Source organism: Stegodyphus dumicola, chromosome 2 (genome assembly GCF_044657685.1).
Source record: "Stegodyphus dumicola isolate Sdum_Otavi_A_Nest chromosome 2, ASM4465768v1".
Classification (NCBI taxonomy): Eukaryota; Metazoa; Arthropoda; class Arachnida; order Araneae; family Eresidae; genus Stegodyphus; species Stegodyphus dumicola.
In genome coordinates this window covers 277,853,655-277,868,398 of record NC_140769.1, presented here as the reverse complement: position 1 = coordinate 277,868,398, position 14,744 = coordinate 277,853,655, and the positions used below count along the sequence as shown (strand labels likewise).

General features: G+C 33.1%; 1 protein-coding gene across 1 annotated transcript in view; it reads right to left on the bottom strand.

Annotated features, from left to right (window-relative positions):
- Nucleotides 1–1,496: 1,496 nt before the first annotated feature.
- The window catches only part of LOC118188782 (U1 small nuclear ribonucleoprotein 70 kDa-like), a 43,864-nt gene continuing 30,616 nt past the window's right edge, over nucleotides 1,497–14,744 (bottom strand). The window contains exons 8-10 of the mRNA XM_035359287.2: nucleotides 12,567–12,657; nucleotides 10,912–10,992; nucleotides 1,497–3,484 (exon numbers count right to left, since the gene is read on the bottom strand). Coding sequence (XP_035215178.1) covers nucleotides 3,070–3,484; nucleotides 10,912–10,992; nucleotides 12,567–12,657 — 587 coding nt within the window. The 3' untranslated portion in view covers nucleotides 1,497–3,069. The remainder of the gene's footprint in view (nucleotides 3,485–10,911; nucleotides 10,993–12,566; nucleotides 12,658–14,744) is intronic.

Here is a 14,744-nt window from a genome sequence, read left to right as displayed (position 1 = left end):
AAACAAAGTGTGAACACGTAAAATTTTTGCAAGTCAATATTTAAGGTAAGAGACAGCTTTATTCATTGCAGTTATGACACATAATTGTTGGAAGGTTATATGCTTTTGGTGGCATACAAAAAGCACCAGGGTGGGGAGATGCCAGTATGACAAACCTCATTCTTCAATACATTTATCAGGGGAAAAGATGTTTTATAATTGAAGAGATTTGGTAATTGCAAAACAGTCCATCTTTTTTTAATGCTCACATTGGGTTTATTATTCAGCATAAAAATAAAATTTGTAATGAGAAATGAGACAGACTGTATTACTGCAAATTTTGTTGTTATTAGCTTTTATCAACTGATTAAACATGGATAGAGATTATAAATTTTGAGTAATTATTTAACTAATATAAAAACAAGTAAAATACTGTTCACCTTTCTCCCTCGTAAAAATGTTTTAAATTTGATCCGAATCTAGATAAGTAGAATAATAAATTTAACTAACTTAATTTAAAATTAACTTTATAAAACAATATAAACCTTTTAATAGTAAACTACATGACTAGAATTCTGCAGTATTACATTTACTTTAAATGATGTATTTATAAACTTTTCTAACTGTAACACAGTTTTAATTTTATTTAGCATTCATTTATATATGAAAAGGATGCAAGTATCTTCACAAGCAACAGAATCCAGGTTGTTGCAGAATATCATAATGCATGATATCAGTTTTTTTTTTCTTCAAAATCTAAGAGATAAAATTCTTTCTATAAAATTTCCTTCCTGAATTTATATGAATTTTTTTGACATAAATCTAATATTTCATACAAAATTTTAAATATGTATTTTTGTTCTAAAGTCATGTTTTTCTTTTCCTTTTCAGGGACAGGCCTATTACTTAACATGTGTAGAAACTGTATTGCACCAGATTCCTTTGAGGACTTCAGAACTTTGATGACTGTGAGCGATGTAACAAGAAATTACATTAAGTGTGAATTGCGAACTAATTTACATGTGTTTCTTTATTGTAAATGTATTTATTGTGTCATCAATAAAAATTGGATAAAATGACAAAAAGCAAGAAGCCTTGCTGCATCTGACAGGTAAGGGAAATGTTTTTATTATTTGATTTGAATATTGAGTTTTAGAATTATTTAGCGAACGCGACAAAGAATGTATATGTGTATTTATAACATGTTTCCCGCCAAAACTGATTTGGTGTGCCCCTTCATGTGTATCAAGATCATATCTGCATTTTTATACTTTTAAATTATTTTCTGTTCTTTTATTATTTATATATATATACTTAAAATATTACTTTTAGTAGTAAATATACTCACATGAGTTGTTGCCATACGAAACAAGATTTTTGCTTTCTGTGCCAACTAACAGATAACTCAGAACTAGATAAATAATACTCACCTGTTTTGCACATTCCCACAAAATTCTTGCATATCTGATTAGTTGTTTTCCATTTATTTTACATAAATCAATGAATGAGAACTTGAGTGGTCCACATGTAAATTTATTAATTATATAAACCAGCAGAAAAATAAGAAAAATGCTTTGCAATCTAAACGTTTAGTTATTTTCGCTATGCTTTGAGGAACAAATGATCCATTTCAATACATAAAGTACATTTGTGTATACAAAACACCTGAACATTTTATGCATTTGTGATGGCAATACTTGCATTTGGGTATTTAGGTAATGTGATCAATTACGAGTTACCTCACAGCTGCCAAGTATACTCAAGCTTACCAACTATATTACTTTCGGAAACGGCAGTGACTGTGTTAAATGCATTAATTCCAAACATTTAACAGCTAAACTTTAAATCTAACTTTCTATATTTAATGGGAACTATTTGACTATTTTAATACAAACATATGAATCTAAATGAAAGCCTAAAATGTTGTTAATAGAAAACAAATAATAAATTAAAGTTTCTTATTCATATTCATTTAAGTTACTAATATTACTCATGAAATATTACCACATAAATCCTTTGGAAAATAAAGAATAATGGATACTTAAAAATTAAAGAAAGTTATAAACTTACAGCCATACAAACAAACTGAAACTTTTTATTCAATAAATGCTGGAAAAGGGAGAGATTTGCCTTTTAGACAAAAGACAAATGATTTCCATGTGTATACATAAAAAAAAAAAAAAAAAAAAAAAAAAAAAAAAAAAAAAAAATCCACAAATGCATAATATATTTCATTACCTCAAATTTAAGCCTTTTATTAATCAAGTTTTCTTTCATTACACAATTTTGAATTTTTAACCATATTTCTTACCTGAAAGACATCATATGAATAATTCTTGAAACAGTTTTAAGAGTATCACTAACAAAAATCTCACAAATAAAAATTTCCCTATTTCTATTAAAACTAACTTCAAGGAAGATGACGCATATGCTTTATTTGATATATTTTAGAAGCTAAAACACCCACATATCTAGATCCTCAGATTTGGCATGCTACATGCAAGTATTGTTAAGACCGGAATGAAAAATTATTCAAATTTTAAAGTTTTATTTCAAAATTATTAAAAAATACCAAAATTAGCATAAATGCTAATTCTTCTTCTTTTTTAAAAAATTCGGAAAGTAATTTTAAACACTTTTTTTGGTCAGAAAATTAATAACTTCGGAATGTACTATTTATAAAGCTTAGATGATTTTGCAAGAAACACAACTAATTATTGCAACAAGATTAATGTTTGTTGTTAATGAAGGCATTGGATATTTCTCTAAATTTGAATTCTCAGCTAATACTTAAGAGAAAACATGTCATATTTAAGAAAAGTGCACAACTGGATGTTTAAATAACAATATTTTTTTTTTTCAAAATATTTTATAAATATGGGCATAATCTGGAAAACAAAGATTGTACTGTTTCAGACACAGCTCATAAGCTAGACAAGAAGTCACAATATTATACAGAAAATGAGGTATGGGGGGAAAAATGATTGCAATTACCTGGGAAAAAAATATAAATGGAACATTTTAAATGATTATCTGGCTTATGATTAAAGAGTTACTGCTCCTTTCAAAATGAATATAAAGATCTAAAATTTAGTATCCTTCATAAGCTGCTGGTTCCATGTTACTATTATTATTGTAATTGTATTCTCCATCAAATCCACTATTATTGAATCCATCCTGACTTGTTTCAGGTGGTGCTACAGGCTCTTCTTTGATTCTTTCATCTTGATCACGTCCACCACGCTCTCTCCTACTCTCTCGATCTCTGTCATAGTCACGCCGTTTACGATCTCTGTCTCGACTTCGGCTGCGACGCCTTTTACGATCTCTGTCACGGCTCCTACTCCTACGCCGCTCTTTACGAGCATCAACTTCTGGTACTGCATCTCCAACAACATCCGCATTAGGCTCTACCTTTTCAAACACTGGTCCAGTTTCCCTATCTCGAACCCGATCACGAGATCTATCTCTTTTATGTCTTTCTGCACGATGACGTTCACGACTCCTAAAACAGAAATGAAAATGCATCAAAATGTTAAAGTTGAAAACTTGAATTATTATTCATAAAATGAGTACCATATTAAGTCTCTCCTTTATAAGTATATACTCCTAAAAATCGTTGCAGGAAACAACAGTAATTTAAGAATCTAGTTCTCTCAATAAAACTAACTTATAACATCAATAAAAGTAATCTTTCTGTATTTTAATCATCTGACTAGAAAGGCCCTATCTAGCTATATATATACAATTACAAAGCAATTCTTTTGAAAACAAAATATAAACATGCCTAGTATTTTCAATGTTCCTTCCCCCCTGATGAAGTGGCATTGAGGTTGGCTGAATTCCTCTTCAGATTTTGTTCATTTTTCTTTAAATAATGGGGGTTTACTTGTTTGAAATGTTTTGATTTTAACATTTTAAAATTCTTTGTTGCATTTATATGATTATTTGAAATTTATTAATTATGAATTCTAATTTTCGATCTTTGTGAAATATTAGTTCTAAGTTTCTTACTTTATATACATGTGTGGCCTAGAATATGTTTGTGATGGCTTTAAGAAAGTATATAGAGGGTGTTTACACAATTTTGTAATGATTTTGATTTTTAATAATTGAAATTAAATATTAATTTTAAAATAAAAACATGACTGGCAACAAATTGGAATAAGGTTTAATTATCATCTGCAGCATTAAAAATATTCTTTTCTTTAAAATTTCACTGAAAAATAAACAATGAATCGAAGGCTATACTTTTTAACTGTCAGAAGGGAAATACTCTTATTCAATTATTTAAAAAAAAAAAAAAAAGCATGGTTTTAATATTTCTATACATAAAGTAAGTGACAATTAATATGAAAGGAAAGAAATGTCAAAGTTTACATCTGACTGGGAAAAAGCAAAAATGTATATCCAACAAAGGTCCATACGGCTCTTATTAAATTTCAAGTCGCATCTTGTGTGTTAAAGGAAACTCTACACCCCCGAAGAGCTATTGCAAAATCTTTAAATATCTCTGTAGGACTTTGAACAAAATTAGAAATTCTGATTTAAAGCTAATAAAAAATAATAATAATTAAAAAAGATGTTAATCACCTAATGACGACACATGTTTCTCGGCTAAGACTGTGCAGATTGTTGTGTGAAAATTATTTGAAATGTGAAAAAATAGAAATATATATGGTTACAATTGATGAAGCTTCGATATACTTATCTGATTGCAATTTACTACCAAAATAAAAAAGAAGAGAAAAAGGCAATATGTTGGTTCAGAGAAAACAAGGAAAGATTTTCAAAAAGTTTTATGATTATTAATGGATTCTCTTATAATTGAAAACTTAAAATAAGGAAAGTAGAAAAAATGTCAAAATTAATTTGGATTATTATCAGAAATATGTTTCAAGACCTATTTTTAAAGAAGAAATTTCATCTCTTTATCCAAACAATCTTCATTATGTTAAGTTCCATCAGGATAATGCTTCAAGCCATACCTCTAAATCTACTACACTATTTTCTTTTCTTTTCTTTCTTTCTTTCTTTCTTTCTTTTTTTTTTTTTTTTGAAAAAATGACATATGAAACTGAAATTGCAGCTATTCCCTTTAAATGCACTCCACCCAAGTCTCCTGATATGTCTCCTATGGATTACTGTGCATTTGGACTTTTAAAACAAACTCTTTATAAGTGGCATCCTAAACTGTTGGATGAACTCTGGAAGATTATGAAGAATGAATGGAATAAAATAAATTAACCTTGATGTTTAATGAAAAAGACTGTTGTTTTGGAAATCAAGATGTAATATGATAGTTCAATAAAAGGGCTGAACATATTAGAAAATAAAATTAAGGTTTTTTTATATACAGTCAAAAGTCGTTAATCCGGACTCGTCGGGACTTCGGTGATTCCGGATTATAGATCATCAGTTTAAATCTGGTAAGATGGCATGCAAAAATTACAAAATTAAAAATATGAAACCGTAATTTATGAAATAAAGAACAATTATGATCTAAAGGGTATCAAAATTTACAAAAAGAAAAAACTTAATATTTATTTGTTTACTTTATTAAACATTTCCTTCAATGTAAGTTGCTTCGTTTCATGTGATAATACCTTCTCTTTAATTCTATTAAACAGACATAATTTCTTGTTTAGTTACAAAGTTCCGCTGTTCAAGTCCTATAATTGCTGTGTTGAGAATATCGACTAATTTGTCAATCGAAATGTTTTCGTTTTCAATAACCTCTGGGTCACTTTCTTCACTATCCGAAGCCACGAGGAACTTGATTTAAATCATATCAAAGACCGAGTAACATCTGCATCTGCTCTGAAGATAAGGATAGTGTTGACAGATCAACTTCCAATCCCCCCGTGAAATTGATAAACAGATTTCGGATTTCAAAACATTCGCTTTGTAGATACAAATTACATATTAGTAAATATATATTGGAAATTCTATTTGACATAATCTTTCTAATCTATCATAATCTAATAATGACGTTTCTGACCCCCCCCCCTCTGCCGCAGAGCAGCGTGAAATTGATAAACAGATTTCGGATTTCAAAACATACTTTCGCTTTGTAGTAAATATATATTGGAAATTCTATTTGACATAATCGAAAGTTCAAGCTTACTTTTATAAAATTGCTCTAACAGTCTGCAAAAAATAATAAGCCGGATCCAATTCGAAGATTAAGGAACAACGCAATCTGCAACATTAACTGAATTAGATAACTTTAACTTAGCGTATAACTTCGTTAGACATTAAACGCATGCGCACAAACATATTCGCAGCCGTAAGGGTCTTACGCGCTCTCGTAAACGCCTGTGCGCGACGAGACGCATGCACAGAAAGTTTGTAGCTTTGAGGTCCGGATTATAGATCATTCCGGATTATGGGTGTCCGAATTAACGACTTTTGACTGTATACATCTTTGCAGAATCATTACAAAAATGTGTCAACACACTCTGTATATGTGCATCTTAAAACGAAAGAAAGAAATTAAACGAAGAAATTAAAGCAGTATCTTAAAAAATATAGTAAACCAAGTATAAAGCATTTTGGAATGAACAATAAGAAAATACCTTTTTCTCTTTGCAGTTTTGGGAAATTCGGGATTTCTTAGTGAAACACCTTCATGCTCAAACATCTTAATGTTAGGATTTGAATGATGAAAATAGTACTAAGAACTGAATTTTGGAATTCTGAATTTCAGATATCCTTAATAAAATCTAATTTACATCCATTAAGTCAATTATTTATGGCTACATTTGACCGTAGCATGTTGTTCACGTTAATTGTGTGAGAAAATGCTAAATTACATTATTGAAAAAGCTGACAGCTGATTTCAAAATACACTCTTAGGGAAGCGGGGAAAAATAATAATAATAATAATAATAATAATAATAATAATAATAATAATAATAATAATAATACGCACTAAGAAGGAGTTATCTGAATGGGACGAAAATTGATTAATTATTGGTAGAAGTCATGTACATGCACAGAAAAACAAATGATTACAGTTTGAGATCATCGAAGTAGCTTCACAAAGTGAAAAAGTCAGTAACGCGTTTGTCCACCTCTGGCCCTTATGCAAGCAGTTATTCGGCTTGGCGTCGATTGATAGAGGTTGCAAATGTTTTCCTGAGGGATATTCTGCCAAATTCTGTGCAACTGGCGCGTTAGATCGTCAACATCCCGAGCAAGTTGAAGGGCCCTGCCCATAATGCTCCAAACGTGCTCAATAGGAGAGAGATCCAGCGACCTTGCTGGCCAAGGTAATGTTCGGCAAGCAGTAGAAACATGGGCAGTGTAGGGGCGGGCATTATCTTGCAGAAATGTAAGCCCATGGTGGCATGACATGAACGGCAATACAACGGGCCTTAGAACTTCGTCAATGTACCACTGTGCTGTAAGGTTGCGATGGATGACCACCAAAGGGGTCCTACTATAGAATGAAATGGCACCCCAGACCATCACTCCTGGTTGTCGTCTTGTCTGCCGGAAGATAGTCATGTTGGTATCACACCGCTGTCTGGGGCATCTCCTGGTGACCAGTGAAACAAATGATTACAGTTTGAGATCTAGTGAAGTGATGGAGCTTCACAAAGTGAAAAAGTCAGTAATGCGTTTGTCCACCTCTGGCCCTTATGCAAGTAGTTATTCGGCTTGGCGTCGATTGATAGAGGTTGCGAATGTTCTCCTGAGGGATATCGTGCCCTGATGACCAGCAAAGGTGAGTCGCCTTCGCTGGTCATCAGGGCTCATTTCAAACTGGGACTCATCACTGAAGACTATTCTACTCCAGTCAGTGACATTACAGTGCGAATGAGCCTGACACCACTGCAAAAGGGGCTGACGTTGTACAGAGGTCAATGGTAGGCAGCACAAGGGACGCTGTGACCTCAGCCCCCTTTCTGTGAGCCGTTTATGAATGGTTCTTGCGGTCACTGAAGCACTAGTTGCACGTACAATCGATGATAATGATGGACTTGGGGCTGTGAGTGCCGCTCTGACGATTGCTCGGTCTTCACGTTCTGTGGTTTTTCTAGGTCTACAAATTCATTTCGATATATAACGAGTGAAGCTTGCTCATCATGAGCTCTTCGACAAAGACGAGAAAATCGAAAGCCGACGAGACTGTATAGATGGATGTTAGCGCCCCTTTGGAGTCGCCTTCCGTCAAGGAAATTCGCGTTGGTTTACCACCTGTAGTTATTGTCGAAAATCACGATAATAATAATTGGATTGACCTACTTGAGGAATTGGAAGCTAAAATTGCCTCGATGCAGATAGCTGTGATGGAATGCCAAAAGTTATGCCCAGTTACGATGCTAACATGACGACCGAACTACTATGCAAGGCTCTACAAGTGCTCAAGACCCAGGCTGATGATGTTAGAGGTAAGTATAATCTTCCTTGTACTTCAGGCATTGGTCGTCAAATGTACTTACTGTAAAGAGTTAAAGTAGTGAGGCTAAGGCTAAACGCAAGTTAACTAAGAATCCTAGTAAAAGTGATGATGAAGGATTTAAGCTCCCTTCTAAAACTGCAAAACAGCAAAGAGTAGATAAATCACCTCCAATTACTGAATCTACTAATAAATTTAATGTATTAAATGAAAGTAGTAAGGATAATGTTGAAAGTAATAGTAATGTTAATAGGTTATTCGTTGGCTGCTGAGGGGTATCGACTTAGGAGGAGTAACTAACTCGTAAATATACGAAGACTCATGCATAGCACTTTCACGAGATTTTTCATCTCATCTATGGACTTTTTCCACTTTATGGTAGGAAAGAAATGTTGTTTTCCCAGTTGCTCTAAACAGGATGTGGCCTTTTTGGCCCGGGCGCCTGCTAACAAGTGTTTCCCAACACCTGAGTCTTCTTTAGGCCTCAAGGGGCACCGTGACCTCAGCCCCCTTTCTGTGAGCCGTCTATGAATGATCCTTGGGGTCACTGAAGCACTAGTTGCACGTACAATCAATGACAACGATGCATCTGGGGCTGTGAGTGCCGCTCTGATAATTGCCCGTTCTTCATGTTCTGTCGTTTCTCTAGGCCTATCGCTTCCTTCTCGATACTGTGTGCGGCCGGCCATGGCCCACCCATTCCTGCCAACATGAGATTAACAGGAGTAACAGGAGCAATGCCACTATTAAGTGGCATTGCTCCTGCTCTAATGTCGAGCTAAGTTCGCTGATAAGACCAACCGGCTTCTTTGAGCCCAACTACACGACCTCTCTCAAATTCTGACATCTGCGCATATCATTCACGCACCTGTATGTGAGGCATAGTTACTGTCTACCAGAGTACATGGCATGAAATTCGTAAAGAATTTATGACCTGGAATCCTAATTTCTCCTCTTAAATATCCTGCCAGTTGCACAGATCAGATGCACTGTAGTGACAACCGTTCATTCACTGGCAACCAAAACGTAAAATTTTGCATTTTCCGTCGAAACCTGTATGCATATCAATTTGTGTCCAATTTGCTTTATATCTTCTCGGTGCGTCGCTTTTTTTTTTTTTGTTTTGTTTTGTTTTGTTTTGTTTAAGAGTGTAGTTTTCCTTTCTCGAACAGCTGTTCTGTCCTGTTTCACTTGATTCTTTCCTGAAGAATACATGTAAGATAAAAAGAAATTAAAATCACTGAATCTGTTTTTCATATTAGTGAATTATCCTTCACACTCTTCCAATTATTGTATTCTTAAATAACTTTACATCTTTTTTTTCATTTCAATTTATTCTGCCAAAAGCAGTCAACATTTTAACAAGGAGGAAAAAATTACAAGAAAATGCTTTGTTTTCTGTCTGAAAGAAGAATATTCAGTTGCAATATGATTGTCTTAAACTTATATTTCATATACACTTATTTACTATAAGGTGCACCCATAAAATAATTAAAAGACCAACCAATAAAAAAGTGAAAGAATGAATGAATGTTTAGAAACAATGACATCTCAACTCTTGTTCAAGCCAGTTTAAACTCACTATTTTTTCATTTGGAAATCAAAATCCCAGAGCCATTTTCATTTACTGAGAAGATATTCCACCAAAAAATTTGCTTTTAGGAGGAACAATTACAAATTTTGTTACAAACTGGGTAAATCTGCTGCTGAAAATGATATATAAAAGTCAATCTCTTTCAGACATAATTGGGATCAGCTAAGGTAACTGTAGGTTAATTCTAATTGGAAATCTGAAAATAAGCAATGCTTGTGCTCAATTTGCGACTTGGTTTTTGACAAAACACCAAAAAAGAAAAAGCTAGTAGCAAAGATTTACTGACTACTGAAAGACAGGACAATTTCTTTAAGTATATCACAGTGGGAGATGAAACCTGGTGTCATCAATGCGACCCACAAACAAAATAGACAAAGCACAGAAAAAAGAACTATCTTCTTCCATGGAGGGAGCGAAGAAACACTAAGACTCTAAGACTAAGAGTCAAGCTCTAAGACTAAGATGATAATTTTGCATTTTTTGACCCCAAAAGACTTATTCACTGTGAATTCCGACCTGGAAATCAATTAATTTAATAAGTATTTTTACGAGGAGGATTTTTTTCTTCGGTTAAGAAATGGGATAAGGCAAGTTAGGAGGGAACATTTTGATTTTGGCGAATGATTTCTTGTACATCATAATACTATTCAGGACAGAGATTTAAAAATGGATATTAAATCAGATGTTAAGCGTATTTCATGAACAGTTAGTTCCAAAGCCTATAAACAGTGTTTTGAAGATTGCAAGAAACATTGGAAAAACTGTTTAGTGATTACTTTGAAAAATATAAATTTATTAGAAGGTTTTTCCTTATATGCTCTTGAATTGCTAACATGCAGCTTTCACCGTCATGAAACTTGAACATCCTTGATGTGTACACTATACCGCAAATTATAAATACAATGTAAATTAAATGGTGAATAATACATACCTACTACGACTCCTCCTCCTCCTTTCACGGCTTCTGCTACGACTGCGTCGACGCTCTGGTCTTTCTGGTCTCTCTCTATCTCTATAGAAATATAAAAAAAATTTAATAATCAATTTTTGCACATAAATACACATTTTTCTAACGAAAATATTTTGGCTAATTATAACAAATAATATGTGCTATGATTATTTACATTATCATCAATAAGCTTCATTAGCAAATATCTGGTTGTGACGAAAGTTTCCTACAAAAAAAAAAAAAAAAACATTCTTAATAAATTTAGGAAAAGGGGAGGGGATCACAAAAACAGTTCCTTCAGTGCGGGTAGTAATCACCACACATTATGATTTTTTGCCAACGTTTTGGTAGTTTTTCAAAGCTTTCGGGCCCAGAAATTTGGTGGACATGATTCCAAAACCAGATCAACTTTATTTAGGATGCCCTATGCAGAACTGAAGATACCACTAGCAAGATGTAACAGCAGTTGTGAAAAACGTTAGAAGACCAAAGGAGCAATGTCGGGGCCATATGGTGGGTGTGGCAAAAGATCCCATTCAGGGTGCGTACAGAGTCCAGCAGGTACATGCAGAGACATGTGGTCTTGCATTATGCTGATGGAACATTAACTTTTTGTTCTGGAACTCAGTTCGAAGTTTCCCCTTTTCCCAGATATTCTTTGTGGATAACGATGGCAATCCCACCAGATACAAATCATGATTCTTTGCTAGTCAAACTGCACTTTGCAACACAGCCAAAGAGCTGACTGGGGCAGACTAGCTGCCTTTTTGGCCTGTGTTGTTGAAGTTAATCTACTTTTTATCATAACTGATGGATGACCTGGTCCAGAAGTCTCCTGTTGTATAGCTATACGAGCAGTTTAGTGCAGGCCATGTGGCACCCAGCAGTTGAGCTTGTACATCAGGTTTATGCATTACATGAAAACCTTCGACTATTCAGCAGAAATGCAAAATTTTAAAAGAAGTGGATGAAAATCCCAATTGATCCGAGATTCAAAACATTTATAATTTATATTTAGCAATCAGTACTGTAATGGAGATTCCTGTTAAATGAATTATTTGTAACACAACATTTTTAAAATTAAATTCAAAAAATCAAAATATGAAGAGATTGAAGAAAAACTCCCAATATGATTTTAGAAAGCAAAATCAGCAAACATTTCAATTAACAGAAGTATTTTGTATGAAAAAGGCTCATGAAATTTAAGAAATTAGGAATAGGATTTATTCCATCAACTAGATGAATAGACAGGCTGAAAAAACACATTGAAACTGCATTTTTGTAATGTTAGGTGTGATTTTCCCTGAAGCTTACAGCACGTTGGTTAAACCAAATAAATACGAACAGCCAGCAATCAGAAGTTGTGCTAATACAGTTTATCAATATTACTCATGTAATATTGATAAACTATGTTGAAATTGATAAACTATGTTACTTCTCAAGTGTTAAGAAGGATTTGACTTACTTCCCTGTTCTCTGAATTATTTACAGCTATTATTTTTGCTGTGCATATTTTTAATTGTAATACATTATAAATTTCTTCCTGCTCTAGAGAAATAAATAATTATTTGAAGAGATTTCCATTAACCAATCATAAGCAACAATACTTTATTAAGAAATGCTTAACTCAAACTTACAAATAGCGTTCTTCTAATCGGGGTTCTTCCCTTCCGGAATGCTTGACATTCACTTCCGGTCCACCTCTTCTGGTCCCACCCAATCCACCGCCTAAAATATAGTTTTAAATAAAAACATACATATATAAAGAACTGATTACATCATTGGCAATATACATTAAAAAATCAAAACAGGTTATGGAGCTAGTTCCAATAATAATAATAAAGGCCCAAGAAAATAAATCTTTGAGGTTTAATGACTTTTACCAACAGCTGTTAAAAACATGAAATTCTAATATAAATGAACTGTGTAGAGTAATATATATTAAGAAGATTTGTAAATCATAATAAAGGATGACAGATATGTCTCAATTTATGTTAGCAAAAATAATTCTAATATTTAATTATTTTTAAGCTTTAATTACTACAATGCTTATTTTGAAATCAACATAATAGTTAGCAAATTACTGGATTATAAGACATATTTACTTTTATTGCACATATATCACAAAAAACATGATACATCTTAGAATTAATAGCTTCTTAAAACTGCACTTTTTCCACCTTCCCTTTTAATGAATTTAATTTACACTGGGCAAAACAGAGAATGGTTTACTTTTACACACTTTTACCATTTATATGATACGACTTTACTAATGTTATTGATGGTTCAGGAGATAATATATTTTAAGACAATAAATACAATCCAAAATAATCAGATTTTGAATGTGAGGGAGACTAACATTAAATACAGATATCAATACATCTTAAGACAGAAACAACTAAACTCATTTTGTGACTATTGTCATTAAAGCACTGGAGATGATAAAACTCATTTTCAATGAATTATTGGTGGGTTTTTAGGTGGCAAAGTGAATTTTTTTTTTACAATAACTTGACTTTTACAGAGTAAATTCCTAAAAATGGACTATAATAAAATAGAATGTGATAATGAAGAATTGTATATGCGGAGAGTTTTTCGAATAATTCCTGCTAGAACAAGCTATGATCATTCTATTGATGATAACATAATAGCCTGTATTCGTACGAGAAGAATGGTCATCAGTAGACAATCCACTGGTCTTGTAAGAGTAGGCCACTCAGAAATAAATGTAGAAAATGTCCCTGATAGGGCAGCATATACAGTATATATGCTATATTAAAATATCAAATTTATCATCGCCAGCACCACAGAAAAGGCAAAGATGAGGCAATAAAATTGCATCAATATATTGTTGGCCGGTTACAGTTTCTAGCTGTAAGCATATATAGGGGAATGCAGTTATTGATCATGATGCAGGCCCGAACCACAATACTGCCTCTTGGATATCGATCCCTTTCCTAGATATAAAGCAGTACAGCTCTTATGCCAGATCATTTGGCATCTACATGTTGATGCCAGACTGAAGCCACTATCATCTGAGAATATTATGCAAGCCCAGTCCTGTTCAGTCCAACTGCGATATTCACGACACTATTGCAGACAGGTGGTAATGTGCTGTCTGAACAATAAAACACAGACAACAGATTTATGAACATACAATTTTCCTTAGACCAAACATCTGGCTATAATTTTTCAGGAGATCCACAGTCCTAAGCAGCAAGAAACTCACTCGCCATCAGCCGAGCTGAGATATGATGATTTCCTTTTTCCAAAAGGGCAATCAATGTATTTATCCTCCTGCAAGATGTCCACCGACAATGTAAATATATCATCAATATCCGGCATTACAAAAAAGCAACGAAGTACAATTCTCCAGGTAAACTTTCCATGGACATGAGGAATCATACATCAGAATCTTAAGGTTGTTAAGAAAATAGCTCTGATTTACAAACATTTCACATTTAGGAACATACTACATTTGTGAACCAAAGTTTCACAGCATCATGCAATCCTCATAATGCAATGAATAAAGTTTCATAAGGTACCAGGAATTGGGGGGGGGAGGAGAAGAAAGGAAATATTTTACATAGAATTGGTCAATGTTATACATCAAAACCATTTTAAAAGTTAATTCAAAAGCATATATTATCTTTCCCCCCCCATAAACGGTATATTTAATATTTTGCTTTTAGAATATAATACAAGCAATTACACTTTTAAATCTTAAAAATTTGACATGAATATTATCTAAAAATAGATAAAAAAAAAGTAAGCCAATCTTATGGATCTTGCAAATCAATTACTTTTTAGTCATT